Source organism: Calypte anna, chromosome 9 (genome assembly GCF_003957555.1).
Source record: "Calypte anna isolate BGI_N300 chromosome 9, bCalAnn1_v1.p, whole genome shotgun sequence".
Classification (NCBI taxonomy): Eukaryota; Metazoa; Chordata; class Aves; order Apodiformes; family Trochilidae; genus Calypte; species Calypte anna.
In genome coordinates, this window is record NC_044255.1 from 17,390,008 (window position 1) to 17,413,281 (window position 23,274).

Consider the following 23,274-nt stretch of genomic DNA (forward strand, 5'->3'; position numbering starts at 1 on the left):
ATTTTATTTTTGAACACATTTACACTGTGGATGCTATATCCTTTAATCCTATGAAACATCAGATACAATATTTTGTATCTCCTCCTCTTCTAAACTCTTACCATTTGCCTGTTAGGTTTCAATATCTGGCGACATGCACAGCATGAAAAAGGGGGGAGAAAAAAGAACTAAAAGATCAAGTTGTTGTACAGTGTCTTGAGGCAAGCCTAACAAATCACTGGCATAAACAAATAATTTACAGTCTTTTCTATTCTTCTTTGCTCCTATCTGAGAACTCAGGATGAGAAATTGGTGCTTTGCACTGACAGCACTGTGCATCATACATTCACACAAAGTGATCACTTCTTCAGGACTGTTACAAGAAAGCACTTCAGCAGTACATGAGTTTCTCTTGCCTTAACTTCGAATTTTTCAGACACACATTAAAGTCTGCAGCACAGGTTGTGCACCACAGATACTTTACATCTCATAATGAAATAGGTACTCTGGACAGCTGCACCATTCCCCCTGTACTGGTCCTTTCCCTGCAGGGATGCTCACAACCAGTTCACATGCTCTCTGATTTTAGTCACTATTCTGGCCACTGTCTGTCTGTCCACCATTAAATGGAAAAACGTTTTTTTGGCTAAACTACCTGAGCTCACACTCACTTCTTATCACCAGGTGACAGCTCTGAATACAGAATGATGCTGCTTTTGTACCTTTTGCCACAACTTGCAACTCAACCAAACACTACACAAGAATCAGAAAACACTTAATGTCAGTTTTAAGAATGGCATAATGAGAGAAGCAAATATATTTTTGCATTACTATACATAACAGTTTTCTGAGAGAAAAATAAGAATCTAACTGTTCTAAATGGGGTTAACTAACCCAGAACTGGGGAGGAAGCAAACTTGTAATAGTTGCACCCAGGCTTTAGAGTTTTTTTTCCTGTTAACTTTAACAACTTTAAAACAGAAGGGGTCAAATCAGTATTTGATTATTTCATTTATTGTCTTAAAAACATTTATTAATTAAAAAAAATAAAAGCAGCTTGCATCACTTAATTTAGAAAAAATCTGAGCAATTAATGTAATACATTCTCGGGAGAAGCTTTAAGACTTTCAGCATCTTTTGAACTTCAGCCTAGTTTTATAACCAGTGCTAAAGAGGAGCCATTGTTTGACAGATCAGTTACATCCAACTCATCTGAGTCCTGCATGAATACAAATCTTCATTTATTGAAGTTATGACATTGTTTTGACAAAAAAAGTATGAAAAATAAAAAGAAGTTTAAGACAACTATCTTTCAGAACAAGTGTATTTTACGTGTTCTTCATGGTTTTCTGATGAGTATTACAGTCTCCGCACTGATAAATGGCACTCTTGAGAGCACACATGGATACTGCAAAGCATTTTTGGTTATTATGGAATTCAGAAAAATAGGAAAATCTTAGATTTTTCTGACACTAGAGGATTTTCCAAAACAACAACAACAAAAAAACCTCCAAACAAAACAAAAACACAACAACCCCAAAACATTAAGAAATGTCACCAGAAATACAGAATAATTCTTGTGATACTGTACCTGGCCATTTCCCAGCAGAGAGGTGTCTTCTCCCATTAGAAGATATGAGCCATAAAAGAAAACAAACGCATGAATGAAGCCCAAGATGGTCCAGTAGAGAAATGGTTTAAACCCAAGATGGGCATTTTTACTGATGTCCCTGCAGAAATAGAACAGATTTTGGATTTCAGATTCCCTCTGCATGACTGCTACTGCTTTGAATAAATGTGGCTTTTGGCTGCACCAAGATACATTTAATGAATGCTGACATAAGAAAAAATACATCAGTCATGCACTAAAAAAGAACACCTAGGCTCTCATGATTTGCCTCTGCTTTATACAGGGATTATCAATAGTAAGGGTCTCTAAATGGCCAAATTCAGAAAAGTACAAACTAGAATTCTTCATTCTGGAGGTGAAATTGCAAGAGGAAGAAAAAGACTGATCTCCCAATACTTGCCCCATGCTCTGCTTTAAAGAACTTTGGAAAAACAGAATAATCTAAGAGACATTTCTTTTCCACAAAAGTATACATTTCTCTCCAAAAAGCAGTATGCAGTGCAGCATGCAACCACTGGGAGGGCATCTAATTCAACAGGAAATCACTTCCCCTCTTTGTAAAGTATTTCATGGTGATTCTTCTAACCATACTGTCCTAGATTTTCATTTGCATGTCTGAGTGATTTTTCACCTCCTACAAGTAATGCTGTGTAAACTGACCAAGTGCTTGATTCCCCTCTAGTCTTAGCATCACCAACAGAAAAAGATGCTTCTCTTAAAAGACATGCATCAATTAACTTCTAGGATGAAAACAATGTAGCTGCAGTTTTTTCCTCCCTCAAAAGTTACTAAAAATCGCCAAAATTACAGATAAAAATGCTGTAGGGATGCAATACCAAGTTTCAAGCCCTGCAGATGCCACTGTTCTTCTAAATGATGTGCTACTGTGACAATATATGAAAGACATACATACCGATAGAGCACAGGTTTACTCTGTAATACATGCGGATGCACATGCTGCTCAAAAAGACTGTATATGAGGACAGGCAAGGAAGTGAAACAAATATTGTACAAAGTCAGGTATACACTGTCATACAGCGTCTGGAAATGGAAACAAAATATTTTGAGTGTTCTGAAATAAAACGTTGTTTGTATTTATTAAAATTTTTTAGTGCACTAATAGCAAGAACAAATCATTAAGTGAATTTACTAGTTAGAAAAAACACTTGCGTGACCATCCAGCAACATTAAAGCTATCAAATGCAGACAGTTAAGATGGATAGTTGAAGTATAAAATCAGTGCTGCTCCTGTGTAGTTTTTTCCCACATTTCTATTTATTTAACCTGAATTTCATATACATTTACCAAGATCTGAGGCATCTAATACTTACTTGTTGTGAAAACAAACAGAAGAACTGATATAAAAATTGTGGTGTAATAAAGCACACATTCTGAAAAAAGAAAAAAAGTGAAGGAAATGGTTAATCCTCAATATAAGCCTCACAACCCTTAAAGAAACCTAACTCTTTCAAGCTGGTAAAAATACACAGAAAAGCATAGAGTCTTTCAGCATTTTACTTGGAAAAGTGAAGCAATATGCTTTGCTAGAAAGAGTATTTTGTTTGTCCTCTGAGAAAATGAACCTGAAAGAGATAAACTTTATATCATGTGCTTGATGAACACATCTCATTATAGAAGTACAAGTAGTATTAAAGGAAGAGAAATAAATCAGATTTCCCTTGAGTTTCTTTTTAAGAATTTCTTTGCAAATTGGGTTCCACATTTCATTCAAGAAAGCCTGTGCCCTGCTCACATAAGTTTTTTGCATGGGAGTAGACAAAACAGAAACCAAAACCTAAGCTGTTATCTTTAAAATGGAAGTAAGCAATAGAAGATAACAAGTGCCTTGGTGGCCGTTGCTAGAATCTCAGATAAATTTAAAGGAAGATGGTGAATTTTGACTTTTTATCAAAACTGATGATCAAGTAACAATTCCCTCAACTATTTCCTGTGCTGCTTTTTCCTTTTGTGTAAACTGAAGAGATTTTGCTTGTATTAATACTATAAGAAAAAAAGTTATACTGTTACATCATGGTAAAGAATGCCTCTAATTTCAAGGCAGTAATAATGCTTTCAGGGAGTAAACAGATCTGTCTCTCAGCCTAACCCATCTCATTGTGGTATTCAGAACCCATTTCTAGATGGAGGTACTACACAATTTCACAGTTAAACTACTGCATTTGCTTGAAAAATACTTTTAAAAGACTAGAAAATGTGTTGGAGAGAGATATTTTACCTATTCCACACAAAAATGTTCTATCTGAAATAGATTTATTGCTGGGAAAATGTTACACATTGTTCTGTGAACTTCACTGTCACTCTTTGAAAACTTACCTTATAAAAAAAGTACTGTACAAGGGTTGCTATTCTAACATAGTAAAAATGCCCATGAACAAAAAGCAACTTGGAGAGGAATTTAAACCGTGCTATTGCATAGTCACTGTTTCTTACAGCTTGTCTTCCTTCCTTGCCCATGATTCCTGTAATATTTGGGAAACAAAAGAGAACAAGTTAGGCATTTTAAAAATAGAAGTTTTAAAAAGCTAATGACATACAGAGTTATGTTTTCCTGCACTTTAGCATTATAAGGACTTAAACAACCTTCAGGTCCTAATGAAGGCATTATTCCTGACACCTACAGCTAATTGGTACTGATTCAATTAAAAATCCCAAAACAAACCCAAATTAAAAACCCCACAAACAAACAGAAACCAAACCTATACTTAGAAAATATTTATGGAAAGACATAGAAATAATAAGAACTAACACAAAACTGAAATTCCCAAACCAAACATTCTCAACACTTAAAATGATTATGCATCCATTATCACTTCACTTAGTATGTTTTACTTCAGAGACATTTTTCTTACAGCACTTTCTGGGAATAATATTCTTATACCCAACAGCAGATTAAAATAAATGCCATTCTTACAGTAAGTTTACTTAATGGGATGGGCTGAGAATGCCTGGCCACTTGTCACAACTGAGCACAAATTTGTATCTAAAAACTATTAATAAGATAAACACAGAGAACACAAAATACTCTTTTACAGAAGAAATGTGGCACAGCATTCTTGAAAAACAGACACTCAAAAGTGCTGACTGCTTTCAAAAAGAATAGTTTAATGCTCCCATCACCCTCCATGACAAAGAATTACTAGTTCTGACCAATGTACACAAAATGTCAAATAGTCCACAAATTACAATAAAACTATCATGGTTTAATTTTTAATAATCAGCTTTATTCAGTTGACAAGCTAGTGTAGAATAAAGCATAATTTGATAGGATATATCCATGGTCTCAAAAACAATGGCCATATGATTCACATGATGAACATGACATGTCATAAAGGGTGACAGACTGAATATTCTGATGTTCCAATACCTATGTAAGAACCTTCAGCTTTTACTACTGTAATAAACAACATCCAAAAAGTCAGTGAAGGAAATGCCAAAACACTACATGATGAGTATGGATTCGGTAACGTGTGTGTTTTGTACTCAGCTACATAGCATGGAGGAAAAAAAAAAGCTTAAATTTAAGTCCTGGCCAGATATCAGAAGACAATATGAACAGAGAAAACTACCAAGCTTAGCTGAGAATCAGTAACAGTGTCTCAAGCAATACTATGAAAGCCTTCTTCCCAGAGACAAACTACAGACATGTGGAATTCTATAGTGAATTTAGCACATGCTGCAAACAGTAACAACTGAGCAAAAAGAAATCTTTAAAGGTCAATTTTACAGAGAAGCTTAGGACCAGACAATGCCTGAAGTTAGAGATAGCCACTTCTAACACTCAAAGCAGAGTACTTCTGAGATTCTAGTTACAAAGTCTTTGCTGTTCTTAAGGCAGCACTAAGAAGGATCTCTGATTATTGGTAGAAAACAAAATAAACCCAGATTTCCTGAAAGCTAAAAGCCTTAAATTTTAAATTTAATTAAAGCTCGGCTACAAAAGATGACTCAGGTTAACACCCTGGCAAAATGTTCTAAGGTTCAGAAATGTTTCAAGTTTATCTGTTCATAAACACTATTCATGATCTAATTAATCCTCTGCTAAAATTTGCATTTTATTTGCCTTTATCTGTTTTGACAAAAGAAACTTACCTATGCCAACATGAGCTTCTTGTATCATGCTCACATCATTAGCACCATCACCAATTGCTAATGTTATGGGTTTCTCAGGAGACGTTTTTAACAGTCGCACTACCTGGAAAAAATAAAAGGCAGAAATTTTTCAGATTAAACAGACAGGCTGTCAACAAACCATGCCACTGATTCCTAAATATCTTAATTACCTACCTGTATATACAATTAATATATTTTATACATGTGCACTGTAATTGGCCAATTCCTTGCTCTTTTAGAAAAACTGGGGCACTAGCCTTATTTAAATATTATGCCTGTCTTGAACTTCTTTTGATATTCTTATTTAGATGCATACAAATCTTATAATTTGGTGCTATGCCATACAAAGTGTAGTGAAATGAGGCAACCAGGTGCCACTAATTGCCAGGTAGTGGGCGTGAGCTTGTATTAAGCCCACCTGTGCCTGATTAGAGTAGGCCCCCACTGCGCATGAGCAGGACCAGGGGGCCAATAAAAGGTGGGTAGGTACCTGCTCATGCGCAGTGGGGGCTTGCTCTAATCAGGCACAGGTGGGCTTAACACAAGCTCATGCCCACTACCTGGCAATTAGTGGCACCTGGTTGCCTCATTTCACTACAACAAAGCATTCAAGTAAATGTTGGAACTGAAAATTTACTCAGGGACTAATCCAGATTTAATGCCTTTTATTAGATATGCCCAGATTCTTTGAATTTTCAATTAATGGAACTAAACAGCATATAAGCAGAATCTGAAAAACAATGTATTAGCTCAAAAATCAATACATGCTATTATTGAGGAAAATAGCTTCTTTTTAAAGCAACTTCATTATCTCCAGTGGTTATTCTCAGTTGGAAAAGTCACAGAAAAAAATGACAGAGGGAAAAAGTTATTTACATAAAAGACACTCAAATCCTCAAGAGAAGAGCAATGATACCCTACTCTCTGCAGAAAGGAAACAAATCATGAATGTGACTGCCAAAAATATCCCAAATAGTTTAGATAAGGGTTTTGACTAATAAGAATTAGTAATTCATTAACCTCCCAGAGAGACCTAACTAAAGGTAGAAGCTTCACTAATTCAGTTGTAAGTGGGCTCCAGAGGCAAAGGTGTGAATGCAGATCCAGACGACTTTCTAAAACCAAAAATATTTATGAAAAAAATTTACATTTCCTCCCAAAGTTCCAGAAAAGCCAAAACAGAAATACCAACTGAGCAACAACTGCATGAGGTAAGAAGGCACAACCAGCTCTATTCAAATAATTGAGATGTAGCTGGCAGTGTTGGTGCATGGACACACAGAAACAGTAACTCACATCACATGAGAAACACAACAGAGATTAAATGCAAGTCTTATGAAGAGAAATCCAACTCCTAATGGATTTCTACTACTTTTCCTAATAGCAAGTATTAAAATTTAAAGGTTTGCCATTTGTAAAAGGGTAATTATTTCAATACATTTAGCACCAGATCTTGGTAAACAGCCTTGAAGAGACTGAAGTAGGTCACCCAGACCAGTCCTCATGACACACTGGAGTCAGCTAATTTAGGCAGGCACACATATACATCTAAAAATCAAGACAAATCTTCCAGCAAATTTTACTAACACCAAGCAGCAGCAGCAACCCTGAATGAGTGACATAAAAGATGCTTTAAAATGCTTCTGAGCCAAAAAATACACAAAAATACATAATGAGATGGCTAGCCATATGCTAACAAGCATTAGACTTAAAGGAAACCATGAGGGAAATATTAAGATAAGTTCCAGCTCAACCCTTGGCGTAAACATCACAAAAAGTGTGCCTACAGCACAACAAATGCAACTCTAGAACAAACTGCAATAAAACCCCTTCTCTAATCTTGCCTCCCACGCTATATGGAGTTTGTCTTAGTGACTTATAGACTTCTGTATTTAAAATTAATAACTCCTTGGAGTGAGAATTTATTTTTACTGTTCTTCATGACAAAACACAGAAAATAATGGAGATTATCTGCAGGACAGGTTAAGAATTAAGGAAAACAGCATTGGGTGTTATTTGCCAAAGCTGGCAGTACAGAAAACTTGCTTTATAAAGTTAAATGACAAGAATGACACAACACAGGCAAATAACTACACCTAAAGAGAGGGAATGGCAAAAAAATTCAGCTAAAAAGAGTGTACAGAGTCTCACAGCAGTCACAAAAAATTTAATGATAGTTTATTGAAATTATTATTATAGTAAGTTTATCAAACAGCTGAAGAATTGTAACGAAGTCATTCTAAAGACTTCACTAAAGCCTGGCTAAATGTTGGAAGCAGGAAGAGTGACCTCAGAACAAGTCACTCATACTACTGTAGAACAACCAGCTCTTCAGCACATTTACTACCTCATTTAAGGATGTCCTAGTGCTTTAAAAGGTAAAAAGATACTTTTTTCTTTCCTTTTTGAGGAGGTGTAAAAATAGAGTGGGCAACATTGTCCTTTCAGAGGTTTACTGTTACTGGAAAGATGTGCAAAACCCTGTTAAAGCATACAGATAAGCTAAAAATATAATAAATTTAAAAATACTCTGATGGAGGTATACCACTGAATATTACTCAAAAAGAAAGAGAAAATTGAGATAATTGCAAAATCAAAGAATAAATAATATAGCTCTTCAGAGCTTAGCTTTTTAAAGTAAAAAACTAAATCACAAAATCTGAATTTGAGTTTTTCTAATCTTTACTTGAGTAAAATTAAGTACTCGTAAAGGAAAAATGGTCTTTAGAAGAGAGCATTAAAGAAGAACTTCCTGGAGACCAGGCCTCAGCCTCCCCTTCTACTTCCTCAAATCTGGGTTTTTTTAAATCTACAGAGAAGCACATTTTTTTTCCCTACAGCTTTATGAACTTTCAATTTAGCTTTTTTGGTTTGGAGAAGTGATGAAAGAGGCAATGCAAAGGCATGCAGGTGATCATCATAGAAAATGCCTTAAGAATACTCAAAAGGCTGATTAAAGACTAAATCCTTCCTCTTGCCCAGTGGCAGTATTTTGATTCTCTCCCTCATCCACTTGCAAATTTTCACAAATGCACACAGAAACTTATGAGTAAAGTATTTAAGATCAACTAAATTTAACATAGATTCAAAAGTCACCCAGAAGGTCAGGCAAACAAAGCCTTTCTAGAAATTCTTGCCTCTTCAAAGCGTGACAGAAAGTACCTTCGGGACACATTGTCACTTACTTACCTTTGCTTTCTGAAGGGGTGCCATGCGACAGCACAACACTGCAGAACAGTTTTTGCAAACTTCCATGAACAGTTTTTCATGTTCCCTGAGTGCAAGAGAGAGGCTGGTCCCATCCACAACTAGGCCATGCTGGATAACATGGTCTTCCTTTATTCTACTCAGGAACAAAAACATTTTTATTGGTGTGATGAAAAAATTAAAATTTTATTATGAACTCTTCAGTTGCCAATACAAAAACCCAAGAAGTTTCCTGTTAGACAGACTGCTACTTCAAGTCTGCTGTTATATTCACAGGTTTTAAAACAGGCTACTTCATTGTGTTTGGCACACATATTAAAGAGACTGTCATAAACTTTAAAAATAAAAGAAAACCATGCTACGATCACCACTGAGATAATGACATTTCAGACACTTTACCTCTTGGCTAGCTGCCTCAGTTGCTCTGCACATGTACTGTCTGACTTGTGCTGCACAAGCTCAAGGATGTTCATGGTTCTGTGGAAGTGTCCACAGGACAGACTGACACTGACAGCCGTTTCGTGCTTATCTCCAGTGAGTACCCACACCTTGATACCAGCCAACCTGAGCGCTTCTATTGTTTCTTGGACTTTTTCCTGCAGTCTAGAAACAAGAAAAATCATAAATAATCAATTGAGCACTTTAGAGAAAAAAGAAAGCTCATGCTGAAACTCCATGTTACTTTTGTAACCCCAATGGGGTGACAATTTAAGACCTGCATTTCCAATGCTACACATATTATAGTCTGGCACACGACACTCTGTTACCAGCAATCAAATGAAGGCCTTGATGAAACAGAAACTCAACTTCAATCCTATTAAGTAATCAAAACTCTGTAAGGAGCACATCTTAATTTAAATTAGGCACCACTGCTGCATTTGAGAAACTTTAAAATAGTCTACAACTATTACCACCTACTGTGGCAAACAAAAAGTTTTTAAATGCTCCATCTGTACCCTCCAGTGTACAATACAGCCACTGCCTTACAGAATAAACACTATGTAAGCAGAATGAATGCCTTGTAAAGTAGCAATGTATAGAAGTTTCCCCAAGAAATTTGCCATTACCCCTAATATTTCCTGCAACTTTGTGTTTCATAGACATTAAATCCTTCCTGATGAAGCACTCTGTCATAAGTACTAAGCCAAAATCAGTTTTGAGTGCTCCTCAGTCTGAAGGAGTGGTGAACATATTAAAACAAGAATAGCAGAGAACTTGTGGTGTCGGTGGGAGAGTTTTTCATGGTACACATTTCACTTATAAATCCTAAACTTGCTGGTTTTGATTGCAGTTTAGCAGAAACTCCATAGCATACTTGTCTTCTACTCCTGTAGCCCCAAGTAACTCCAGATCCCTTTCTATGAAGTTGAATACATCTGCTAATCTTTCTTCCCGTTGCTGTAAGGCAGTCCTGGCCTCCTGAAGGCGTTTGCCAATTTCTTGGTACTCCTCAGGTGTGAATCTTCTGTAGGCTACGCACAAAGTTCTTAGTCCTTTCTGTGAGAAAATAAAAGACTACATTCAGAGCAGACGAGATTCTGATCTAATAAGGTTTCACCTGAAATTTTTTCACTTCTAAGTCACAGAATTTCTACCAGAAGAATTTTCTCCCCATCAGCTGCTCAAACATAAAACACTTACCAATGCAAATTCATCCACATGTATCCTTGTTTTGTCTATTTCTCCACTCTTACTGCGAGGAAGAATGGAAGATTCTGCTCCCTTTGTGAATAAAAGCTTTTCCCCTAAAAAATAAAATTTAATAAGAATTAAGAATACATACTATTTAGGAAGTTCTCAACTGCAACTTGTGCAACTTCTGATCACTTACCTGAAGGACTCTCTACAATGACACTCATTCGTCTGCGATTTGGATCAAATTCCAAAACATGAAGCAATTTATACCTGTGTTTTGGGTTTTAACAAAAGAGGGAAGGGGAAGAAAACATTTTTAGAAAAAAACTTCCAAAGACAATTATAAATATACACCTATCCCATAAAGCCTCCCCGAAAGTGGCATTTTCATATGGTAATCTAAAAGTAATGCTATCACTGCTGAGCAACAATCACTGTTACCAGTGTTTGTGCATTTGACTGGTTTTCATCACTTAATATATGCTCATTTCCCTTACCATAAAAATAAAAGGTTTTTCTACCAATAGGAATATTTTCTTGAACACTAGCTTTCCATCTGGAAATTGCCACCAGGTCTTCTAGCTTTGTATCATCACTTCAGGTGTAACTTTGACAATTACATTTTCTAATACTCAAACAAAATACACAGTCTAAAGAGTATATGTTCTGTTATAACTGGACTATTTTTTGAAGCATTTTGTTACCAGTTTAGAAAAGTAATTTTAGACCTTTTTTAAAGTACTGCCAACTACCTGGCACAGACCACAGGGACAGAAGGTGTTACGACATGCTGCAGATACAAAATTATTAATAATATTTGTATTAATTTGGAGAAAGTTTAAAATATGTAATTAGATTATGCATACATGAGACAGATTTGGGGAATTTCCAGAGGTTAAAGAGCAAACTCCAGGGCCTGAGTGAGCAATCCAGTTTTCTATCAGCCCCAAACTTTGAGGATTGGGCAAAGACACACACTGTTACAATACACACCTACAAAGAGTAACTCAAAATTCTTGCATCCCAGTTTCAGTCAGTAAGAAACGAGATGCAAGCTGTCATGAAGACATCAAGGGAAAAGCATTACAAAGAGCACGCTGCTGAAAGGCAAAGCTTTTTTATGAACAGAGAGGATTAAGAGGAGAGCACTAAATTAATCTTCACTAGTGTTCTGTCCTTCAAAAGAAACAAGGAATAAAAATTAATACCGTTCTGGTTTTCCCAGGCTTTTTACTTCCATACTGTCCCCATTAGTTCCAGTAAATACTACTCCAACTCTAAAATAAAAATAAAAATATATATTTAATCATCATTTTAGATATAATGACGACTGATTGTTCAGGACAGAAGGAAGAAAACAGTGACTCATATCCCATTACTGTCCTCTGTTTCAGGAGAAGATTAAGGATGCCCAGTTTCTACAATATTTTAAGTGCTGTATCATTTCTCAAGGATTCCCACAAATATTTTAATTCATCACTTTGTAAATTTGCCTAGGGATCTGTGTATTTTATTTCTGTAGATTTCCATTGTAAGCTGACAGTGTCAGGTCCTGGGCTTTACAACCTTTATGAGAAATTTTTAAGGTTGCTTTTACAACTAATTGTCTGCCCTAGTAAGTAATTTTTATATCAGATAATTTTGGCAGAACAACTCACCGGCTTGCAGCTTCAACTAAAGCTTTCTCATCTGGTGAAGAAGCATAATACTCCAGTGGGGATGTTAGTCCATTGGCATGCCAGGGACCATCAGCACCATCTGTCTGATCTGCATTGATCTGCACTGTATGACAAAGACAAACTGCTTTCAAGAAGAGTTCTTCCTCCTTCATCTATAAGAAAGAAAAAAATTATTTATAACATTTATATGTTATCAACCCAGTTTTGAACATACTTAACAAAAACTAGTTTTTTACTTAAAAATCTAAATAAATAAATAATTTAAAAAAAAAAAAAAAAAAAAAGACTTACCAAACTATGCCTATTTCCATCTGGAGAATCTTCAGAAAACCCCTCTGGAGTTAGTTTACCATTGACCTCTTGGTACTTTATGCCATTAATGGAGCACTCCCGAAACTGCATCTCATTTTCAGTTAATGTACCGGTTTTGTCTGTAAACACATACTCTACCTTTTGTGAAATAAAACAAAACAAACTTATAGTTGCATGTATATGCTAGAAGGAAAAAAACCCTAAACAACCTCAATTCACCTTCTCCACCACACACCTTTTTATGATCATGTAAAAATCTTATTTTAGAATCAATCAGAAATTAAAGTGCAACTAATAAAGTTTGCAGTAAAAAATTTTAGTATGAAAAAAGGTATAAAATAGAAGGTAAGCAAAAAAAAAAAAAAGTAGAACATTTCTTTACACTACCTGTCCCAGCTCCTCATTGAGGTCTGAAGTATTTACTTGTGCTCTCTGGTTTGTTTCTTCATGATACAGATCAAGATCCCAGCCAATAAAAAAAGATCCAAGAAATTTCTGCATCTCAACAGTCACATAGAGCGAAATTGGTATGATGAAATTGTAAAGTACCAGAAAAGCAAGAAAATCTGAAATAAATCGCAGAATCTACAAGAGAAAAAAGAGAAAATGTAAAGTTTATTGTAGTGTATGCAACACGGTCACTTTATTATGTTTCAACATGCATAAAAACCTAAAAACTTGACAGAGCCAGAGGAAAACAAGTCCCATGTACACATGAGAGAACCAACACACACAATGACAACCCAGGCATTTCCAGGCTGCCCCAGTAATGTGCCTTTGAGATGCCAAAAAGACTGCCTTAAGCTATGACTGGATACTTCCATTCTGTAGTTCATTAATTTTTGTCCTTTCTACTGAACCTGCAGAAGGGCTGCCAATTAATATTAACTGTTATGGTGATTCTGTTTGCAAATAGACCTCTTGAGAGAGTTGGGTCTGAAAAAACTAACATGCTCCCCATTCCATCAAAAAATTCCATTCACAGGCTTTTCTAAGGAGCTATAAATGGTAAATACAAACAACTGATATTTCATGTTATCAGAGGAATCTCCAAGTATTCTTAGTGGTTTAGGACAACAGAGCAACAAAAGGGTTTCTCTTTACTGGCACTACCCAGTGACTCAGGTGATCCAAGCTACATGACAAGAGAAAGACCATTTGGATTTCAACAGTACAGACTTCTATGCCTCCTCAAATCATTGTGTTCAACACATACATTTCAGGTAAACAGGTATGTAAGAAGACAGATATTTCTTTTTTAACAAACTGTGAAATGCAACATTACACTCTCTTTGAAGTTTCCTCTCCATTTGCACAACAAACAGAGTATCTGAACTGTACTTTGGAAAAACTCTTACCAACACCTCAACATTGAGTAGTCAAGATTAGATATGAGAAAAAGGGGGGCATCTCTTACACCAGATATTGGTGTAAGAACAAATTTTGAAGCAAGGGAGTGTCAAAGTAGTCAACAGTTTGCAAAGCTAAAGAATGTCTGTGCTATCAATTAGCGTGTGGTTATGATTACTTAATGAAAACAAGCACCCCATGATTAAAGTGTCTTACAAAAACTCAGCAAGTTCTGTGCCTGAAAAGATCTTCCAAACTAAACTAGAAAAGACAGATCAAGACTGAGAGCAGCAATTTATGTTAGAGAAGATACAATAAGAAGTGACAATTACTGACATTAATGAACTTCTTCAAGCACTATCTATTAAATAACAATCTGTATAACACAGGACAGGGAAGCCACTCCAAAGTAGGGGAGTCAGCAGATTGAAAATGCAAAGCAGATTGTTTAATTACACAAGGGAGAGACAAAAAAAAAGATACTATAGAAGGACAGTGACATTGCAGAAGCACAGATAGCTCTATCTGCTCCTGAAAGCAGAAGTAAAGTAATGGAAAGATTGAATGCTTATCCTGATGCCATTCAGAACTGAAAAGGCTTCACAGGGTAGTCTAACTTACACAGACACTACTTTAAGTTGCCAAGAATTTACATGACTAACCACTTCCAACAGCTGAAAGCACATGAAGTGAGTGCAGGTACTGCAAATAAAAACCACTACACAAGCTGAAAACATTTAAATTCATTTAATGCTTTGACAGTGACACACACTATTTGAAAACACATTGAAAAGTTTCTGATAACCGTAGTGATAACCTGCATTAATAATTTTAACTAAAGCATTGCATTGTGATAAAGATATTTCTTCAGTTAGACCAGAAAATGACTTCACATGACAAGCTTCTGAGAAAGCTGCAGATTCTACTGAAATGCCAGTGAACTCAACTCTTAGTTCTCCTGCCTTCGTGAAATATTATTATATAACAATAAGTTTAACTCTACTTATGAAGCAAATCAGAACTACCCTGACTTTGGCTTTGGACCTTTTTATACACATGGCATCTACTGAGCTCATTTAATTCTCAGCACTCTGGGAGATGAGGCGTGTGAGGGACAGTGAGTGCTAAACATCTGACACCACAACACATATGGAAACTCAAAACTGGGTTTCCAAATACTTCCATGCTTCAAAAATCCCCTCTACTTCTTAAGATCAGCTCCTACCAACACCTGAAGGAGGAGCTTTAGAAGGAGGTAGCCTCATACAAAAATAAACAATTAATCTGAACACAGAAAAATACAGAATGATTAAGAAAAGACACTTCTCAGAACTGCAGACTTAAGGAACACTTCAAAATATCCCTTCAATCTCTACAGACAAGTGAGAAGGCAAGCAGGAGCTTGAGCAAAATTACAGCCTTACAGAATTGTCTGAACAATCTCAACAACACAGAATGTCCAAAATGCCTGAACTGTCAAATCACTGCAAAAGAATATGCACAAGAACAGCTTCCCTCCTCTTCTGTTCCTATAATGAATGACAAAAAACATCAAAAGAGCAACTATAATAAAAACAAAGAACATCAGAAAATCTAGGGAAAAAAATAAAATAAAAAAGCTTGGTCTTTTTGTCATATAGGAAAAAAAAAATCCAACTAGTAACAGAGGTAAGGTATCTCTACACAAGGATGAGGCTACATAGAACTAACTTCCATAAAAATACTGAAACATAGCATATATACAGACTTGCAAGTTAATGACATGGTAGCTCCACCTAAACCCAAGAACAGGGATAACATGAATATCACATTAAGTAGATAGTGGCTGAGGTTTCCACCGATATGCAAAAGTGGCTAGAACTTTATTACCTTGCTGCTGTTTCTTTCATGCTCTGTTTTTTCATTATACCAAGGCTCATCCCATTTTTCTTCAGCTTGCCAGGCATACTTTAAAATAGTACTCAAAACGGCTTCAAAGAGGAGGATTATTAGATAAATAATCAAAAAGGAATTCATGGACCTACAAAGAGGCAAAAAAAAAATGCAACTTCAGTTTGTTTTCCTTAATGTGTTGTTACACCATGCTACATGATACGATCAAAACTTTAGGGCTTTCTAAAAAAAAATAAATAAATGTTTCCTTTGTTTGACACAAAGTTTCTATATGACAAACATGCAACAGCAAGAAAAAGAAACCTTGCATCTGACTAAGACATATTCTACTTAAAGCAAAGTGAAAACTAGATTAAGGTGCAAGAATGCCACAACAGCTGACTCATGTCACAGCCGTTGCCCAAGATTTTGGGAGCTGACTTATCCTTCCCTGCTTCCTTGAGTATCTAGGCAGGGCCGTGAAGGCAGGACAAAAAACCATGGTGTAAATCTAAGACTGCATTCTCTTACTCAGTTAAAAAGCACCATTGTGTGTATCTGATTATTTAACCCAGCCCATGCTATACCAGGATGTAGCCAAACTTGCCCCTGTGTTCTGTAATGCTAGGCAGCCCATCTTTCCACTTGCTTTGATGACTGAACCTTTCTTGTGCTCTCTACAGCTCTATTTGATCTGGCTATTGAAGAATAATCAATCCCATGTTTGCAAAAGATTGCTGGGAGGCTATCTCAGATTTTTAGTAGGTGGAATAAAGGCAACACACCAGAACACATAAATCTCTATTATAGTACCACCTATCCCATAACTATGAGCTAAGATTTTTAAATCTGAGCCGGTGACTTAGCTAGAAGCAAAATTCATGGCAGAACATATCTGGATAGGCCATACATACTCTTCAGACTATGGGGGACAAAGCTATTTTCCAATATGTCAAATACTAGGATTCAGGACAAAGACTTGTAAGTAATTAAGACTTCATTTCAATCCATCCCCTTTAAAGGCAACTTTGTATGCTACTGGAAGAATCGATAAAGAAGGAAGTATCAAGAAGCAGATTTTTATCTTTATAGCTTCCTGCTGAAGGCAAAGCAATTACACTCTCTTCCCTTCCTACTACCGAATGATGAGTTCATCAGGGTTTTAAAATTACCAAGAAAAATCTAAATAAAAGCTCTACAGATAAGAAAGATATTAGAAAAAAGTAAACATACTTTTCTACTGCTGACCGCTTCTGAGATTTACTCTTGTAGTTTAATGCCATCTTTGTCTCCATACCTGTATACACTGCAACACCTGGGAATGAAGTAGAGGAGGAAAGAATTAAACTTAAATAATTTGCAGAATTTTTCATTTTAAGAGACAAAATGAAGACGTGATATTACTTTTGTGTTTACTTCAGTACAATCATGAGACTGTATCCTGTATTCATACAATATGCTGTAGCAAAACAGTACTACTGCAGTAATTTTAACACCTACTGAAATGCTGTTCATTATTGTATTATGACTGAAGCACTGTTTCATATGTATGTTATGGAAATCAGTATGGTAAATCTCAGGAGAAAGTCTTGCACAATGGGTAACAGTAACAATAGTCATTTATCCACTTAAATTAGGTTATTCTTCTATCAAACAGCTTCAAATATTTTCATAGAGTAGAGCTGGAAATTTATATCCTTAGGAGATTCTTCAGCATAATATCACAACTTTCATCTATAATCACATCCCTGCAGGTAACAGGCAGCAAGATTATTACAATTTCTTCAGTGAAAGCAGAATTAAAGCACAGTTCATTAACATGTTTTAAGAAGAGAATACTCTGTAAGTATTTAGGTGTCTACAAACCAAATATTTCTTTAGTGTTTTTTAATCTTGCTCCACGAAGTAAGAGACTTTCAGGCCCAAGAGGTCTAAAAAGAAACAGACATACCAGCATTTAAAGATTAGTTGTTCTGTTTTCTGTAGGACTAATGAAATCCAGTTTCCTATGCAAAGTTGCTCTGTATCCCCTATGAATTCACATCACAACATCTCCAACCCCACTGTCATTCAGGTCCACCTTCAATCCTCCTACCCCTTTTACAACACCTCACCCACACAACTCTATGGAGCTCTCAGTTTCCTTTTATGACTCCTTTCATCACTGCCATCCTCTCCCATCACTGGTCAAAATCCCATATTTAGTGATTGAGCTAAATATACCAAATGGCTAGTTCAGAGAGTTACTTGAAAAGCCAACAGGAAAAAAACCCATCAAGCTTTCAATGCAACACAAATTCTCTTTTAGGTTTGGCTGTTTTACCTGTCTTCTACCCCTCTGTCAAACTGACATGGATCTAGGAAGTTCAGAAGTTATCCATAACAGACATACAAACAACTCTTATTCGGACGTACCAACACAACAGTGCAAGCCCAGTCCAAGAGGAAAAAGTCATATATTTTTTTCCTAACATCTATCATACCCCAATAGCACATTCATCTCATCAGCTACAGCTAAGTGAACTGTAAACACTGCTGTGAAAGTAAGGGTCAGTTAGAATCAAAGTTAATATAAGGTTAGAGCTGTATTTTCTACTCCAGTAGTTGTATCATCTTCAGAAACTGCATGGTTGGTTTGATATTAAAAAAAAAAAAAAAAAAAAAAAAAAAGGTGCATTCTCTATTTTTGCCAGTGTATCAAATGAAAGCAGAACCTGAACAACCACAGTGGCCAGGCTGACATAGTGGGTATAAGCAAAAGAATTAAAGATCATCTACTAAGTGCTTTGGCATACAAGTCCTTGGGTTATTCCTACTTTTCCACTAGCTGTAACACAAGCAGTCCATGATTAATACAAACAAAGCTCTTATACCTGAAGTTCCTTTGAAAGCATAACCTGAAGTTATTTTAAAAAATACCCACTCCCAAACCCACACCACACCTCCCCAGTTAAACATTTAGCTTACATGTTACTGCAAATGTGACACAGATTATGCCAGGTTAAGTTACACATACATATACTAACACTTTAGGCTAGACAGAAACTTTAGATGAAAACCTGAACTAAAAGGAACAAAAGGCTCAAGCATTTAATCTAACTAGTGTGTATTTCTGAATTTAAGTGTTTCATGCAGTTTTAAAAATCAGTGTGACAAGCCCAAAATACAAAACCTGAAAACCAATGACTAGGTTTTTGGAAGGGTTTGGGTGGGGCTTTTTTGTGGGGGTGGCTAAACTATTGGTCTTGGGGCCAAATGATCGGTCTCCTACATTCCTGTATTTCTTGCAAAACCACTGGCAAATCATTGATGCACTCTGAACTCCATGTTACTCCTGTCTAAAATGGACAAGATGCTTGCCAGCCACATAGGATGCTCTCAGATCAAAAAATTCTGTTCTTCAGACTAAAGGTAGGCATTACATGGAAAATAGCACATCTTTAATACTTGATGCAGGTAGAAATTTCACTTAAAAATGTGTAAAGAACAATATTAGAAGAGTAAAAGAATAACAATAGATATATCTATTTTTGTGACACATTTTTTACAACATAAAATAAGACTTTATAGTTTATGGAGAGGTAAAAAAGTTTTTTTAAATCTTGATTATCAAAAAACTCTCAAGAGCAAACAAGTAGACACAGGTATGGCCATTTCTTGTGAGTGATTTCCTCATCTTTATTTCAAACCAGGACCTTTCTCACTTTTATTCTTATTTTTCTCTCCTGTCCTATTGTGTTGAAGGGAAAGTGAATGAGTGGCTGTGCAGCTGCTTGGCTGCTAGCTGGGGGTCAACCCACCACAATTCACAATCTTTTGAGAAAGTCCACATGTAGGTCTGTAAGTGTTTTCATATTGTTAGTTTTATATTTTAACCTGTTCAGGTGCATGCTAGTTGCTATGACTGCACAGGCAAAGATTCTGTGCACTTGATTATATGCACATAACCTTTTATGCACACAATTATGTTTTGACTGTTACATATGTAAGCACTTACCTTTGCAGTCCAGGTAGTACTGCAGTTCAAAATATATACTAAAAGCTACAGATTTGTAGCAGAGACTTTGTTAAAACAGACCAATAATTTATAGAAATTTCAACTGCAAAAACTCCTGCTCTGTATCTTTGGTAAACAGACACTGGAGGATCTGTACAGTCTATGAAATAAGGCACCAGAAAGTATTCAAGATCAGTAACTGTTTTAAATAACAAATAGCAACAAAGTGAAAATACTCCTCCCTTTCATATATTCAACAGTAACACTTTTTTGTTATAGTCATGATTTTTAATGACCTCCATCAGTTCTAAACATTAATCTTATAAAATTTTACTTACCGCACGATTTCTTCAGTTTGTTGACTTACAGTTATTCTCCCAACAAATCTATGAAAGACAACCGTAGGTTAGAAACATCTATATAAGGACTCAAAAACATAAAAAATTCCTCTATATTTACAAAAAGAGTCATTAGTGCTTCACAAGTACAAAATAATCAACTTTTGTTAACAATAACAAATCAATAATTGAAACTCTGGCAATAATTTCACAAGAGATATTTAACAGTAGAAACACTTATGCTCCAAAAGAACTGTCATTTCCTCCATGAATATAAGGTAGTATATTATCCATCAAAAATTGTGATTTTTCATTTAATAAAGCCAATCTACTCTGGTTTTAACATCTGACACTTGCATATTTAGTGTGACCCCCTACTGCAAAGAGAGACAAACTTCTACAGTAATTGTACCTGAACTTGATGTTCTCTACAAACAGAACTAAGAATCTTACCTTTTAAGAATATTTCTAAAAGATTTCAAAGGTTACTTAAGAACAATTGCTGTGACATACATGGATTTTGAAAACTACTACTCAGTAGCTGCCATTTTCCATTATACAATACAGGAAAGTTGGATGGAATTTGACCTTAGATACCTATGGCACTGTTTTACAGAGTTTATGGCACTGCTTGCTGATGTTAAGAGTTGAAATGAAGCACACTCAGATACAACTGTTTTTAACATAAATTTGTGTTGTAGAAAAATGAAGTTCAAATGTTCTCTTAAGCAAAAATAAGTGTCACAAATACATATCCTTAAAATTAACATAGGCTTGCAAAAATTTACTATGGTTTGAGTTCATTCCATTAAAACCAGCAACTATAAAGTACTGAAATCTCCACCAGAACCTTATACAAATCTTTCTCCAACCTGCTCAGACTCATAGATCATTAATGATTTTTTAAAACCTGGAAATAAATTTACTGATCAGTACAGAAATGTAAACAAGTATCATGATTAAAAGGTATCTGCGATCCTATCATTTCTAAACTCTCAAATTTAACTGCTCACTTGCAACTTCCAGTAAGTAGGTAAAATACTTGAACTAATTATTAAATCCTAAAATTTAAGCAGATGTCTGAAGGTACTTTGATCTCAGCAAGACCCACAACAATCCTAACATTTAACACTATATTTTGATTTAATTTAAAAATATTTACTGATGAAGTGATACCTGTATAGATCTGCTTCTGGCTGCTGACATTCTATAACAGCTACAAGTTTGTCCAGGTTGGCAACAGACTGTAACACTGCTGTTTCTGGGACTGCAATATGCGTCTGTAAAACAGTGTCCATTATGTTAACGATACAGGACCACAAGATGGGGAAGGTACTTCAACAGGATAAAATAAAAATGGCATTGCAAATTAACTAGATTCTATTTTACAGCAGTAACCCATACCTTAAGATTGGTCTCTCCATCCAAACTTGCAGTAGTAACATGGCATGAGCCATTGACTCGATCAGATGACAGAAGCACCAGATCAACAGGAAAAGTCTCATCTTTGGCTACTCTGACAATGTCCCCCACCTGATGAAGTGAAGACAAATGAGAAGTGGATAAGCAGTGTTTTAAGAGGGAAGAATTTGTTTCAGCATTGTTAGGGAATCACGATGAAACAGCTCACAATGAGGAGTCATGAAACAAGAGCTTTAGCTATGCAACAGAAACACAGTTTTCTCTTTTTCCCTAGACACATACCCGAATGTTTTTAGATCTGGTTTTCACAAGGCCACCGCTTCGAACGACGTAAACTGGAGCACCGTTTACTTCATTGTCTGCTTTGTGTCGTAGCCAGTCTTCATAACCCTGTGGAAAACAGGTACAAATTTACTTTCTTATGAAGAAGCCTATAAAGCAAACAAATATCTTCTAAGGAAACGTCCTTCGAATTGGTAGCCATGTAGCCTGAATGCAGTTACTAACTTCTCTTGAGTTTGTACTGCAGAACCTGGGAAATATCTTCATTTTCACACAAGTGAAATTTTCACAAAAAGGCAGTAAAGTAGCAAATAAAGAAGAGGTGAAAAGAACTCATTCTATCTTTTCTCTATAAGGATTAAAATACCACAAAACTGACAACAGTCGCTCTGAGTCTCTCTCATGGATTTTTTTTTTAAGAGAAGTAACAGTTTGAAATTAATTCATCATGCTATACTCTAAAGAGTTTCTTACAGTTACTGCCAACAGCTGACAGAAACTGAGTTTTTAAATTGATAAATTAAGCCATTTTCCTTTACCTGATATTCAGCACCTCTTTAAGCACTCTTCATCCCATGCACACACACAAGCAAGCGTTCACAACAGCCAATCCAGGTATAGTATTCCCCTCCTTTTTTCCTAAACTATTAACATGTTACTTATTTAATCTAATAGCATGATTGTCAATAGCATGATCTCTGATCATGAGTGTAGATACTGTTTGGAAAGTTTCATAAGTAAGCACAAGAAATGTTATTGGTCTACAGAGGAAATTATATTGCCTCATACTCTGACAAGATTAAAAAGGAAGCCTTATAATTTAACTTCTTAAAAATAAATAATTTAGAAGTATGTAGTGATAGCAGCCAAACATAGAGCTACTGGGAAATCAGAATCCAAAAAGCCTTCAGTAAGGCTCTTTAAAAAAGTCCTTCCTACTCAGTATTAAAAAGCAAGAGTCAGTACCTACAGCTCCTTGTTAAAGGTGACAAACAGAAGAAAACAAGGATTTAACTAACGTCCAGTAACCTTGGGGCATTTGTCTCATAAGCCTGAACAGCTGAGCAATATGGGCATTTGGCAAAGAACTGAGATTTACCTTCTTTAGAAAGTACAGATTTCAGCGCTTTCTCCATCTGACACCTATTGCCTACAACACAAGGGTGACACCTCACACCAGGGAATTCTTGAGAGCCAACTTACTGCACTCAGTTTGAATTCCCCCAAAATTTACCTACTGCGGCATTTTTGAGACAGTTCCTTATCCTCACTTGCAAATATTACAAAAATACCATTAAAAAAGAAAGACACAATAGGAATACAGGAAATGTTGCTTAATTGCATGAACAGTGACTAAAGATTAAAATCCCTCAATCAATTTACATTCTTAAGCTCTGCTTAGGTAACTGCATCACTGAACTTCAGAAAAAAAACACAATT

General features: G+C 35.8%; 1 protein-coding gene across 1 annotated transcript in view; it reads right to left on the reverse strand.

Annotated features, from left to right (window-relative positions):
- Positions 1-23,274, reverse strand: part of ATP11B (ATPase phospholipid transporting 11B (putative)) — a 57,969-nt gene that overhangs the window by 18,207 nt on the left and 16,488 nt on the right. The window contains exons 5-25 of the mRNA XM_030456070.1: positions 21,835-21,942; positions 21,535-21,663; positions 21,307-21,410; positions 20,131-20,178; positions 17,662-17,726; positions 17,029-17,110; positions 15,793-15,943; positions 12,961-13,158; positions 12,553-12,711; positions 12,241-12,413; positions 11,791-11,859; positions 10,779-10,852; positions 10,589-10,692; positions 10,263-10,444; positions 9,347-9,550; positions 8,930-9,083; positions 5,720-5,822; positions 3,944-4,089; positions 2,941-3,000; positions 2,523-2,650; positions 1,571-1,709 (exon numbers count right to left, since the gene is read on the reverse strand). Of these exons, the coding sequence (XP_030311930.1) occupies positions 1,571-1,709; positions 2,523-2,650; positions 2,941-3,000; positions 3,944-4,089; positions 5,720-5,822; positions 8,930-9,083; positions 9,347-9,550; positions 10,263-10,444; positions 10,589-10,692; positions 10,779-10,852; positions 11,791-11,859; positions 12,241-12,413; positions 12,553-12,711; positions 12,961-13,158; positions 15,793-15,943; positions 17,029-17,110; positions 17,662-17,726; positions 20,131-20,178; positions 21,307-21,410; positions 21,535-21,663; positions 21,835-21,942 (2,580 nt within the window). The remainder of the gene's footprint in view (positions 1-1,570; positions 1,710-2,522; positions 2,651-2,940; positions 3,001-3,943; positions 4,090-5,719; positions 5,823-8,929; positions 9,084-9,346; positions 9,551-10,262; positions 10,445-10,588; positions 10,693-10,778; positions 10,853-11,790; positions 11,860-12,240; positions 12,414-12,552; positions 12,712-12,960; positions 13,159-15,792; positions 15,944-17,028; positions 17,111-17,661; positions 17,727-20,130; positions 20,179-21,306; positions 21,411-21,534; positions 21,664-21,834; positions 21,943-23,274) is intronic.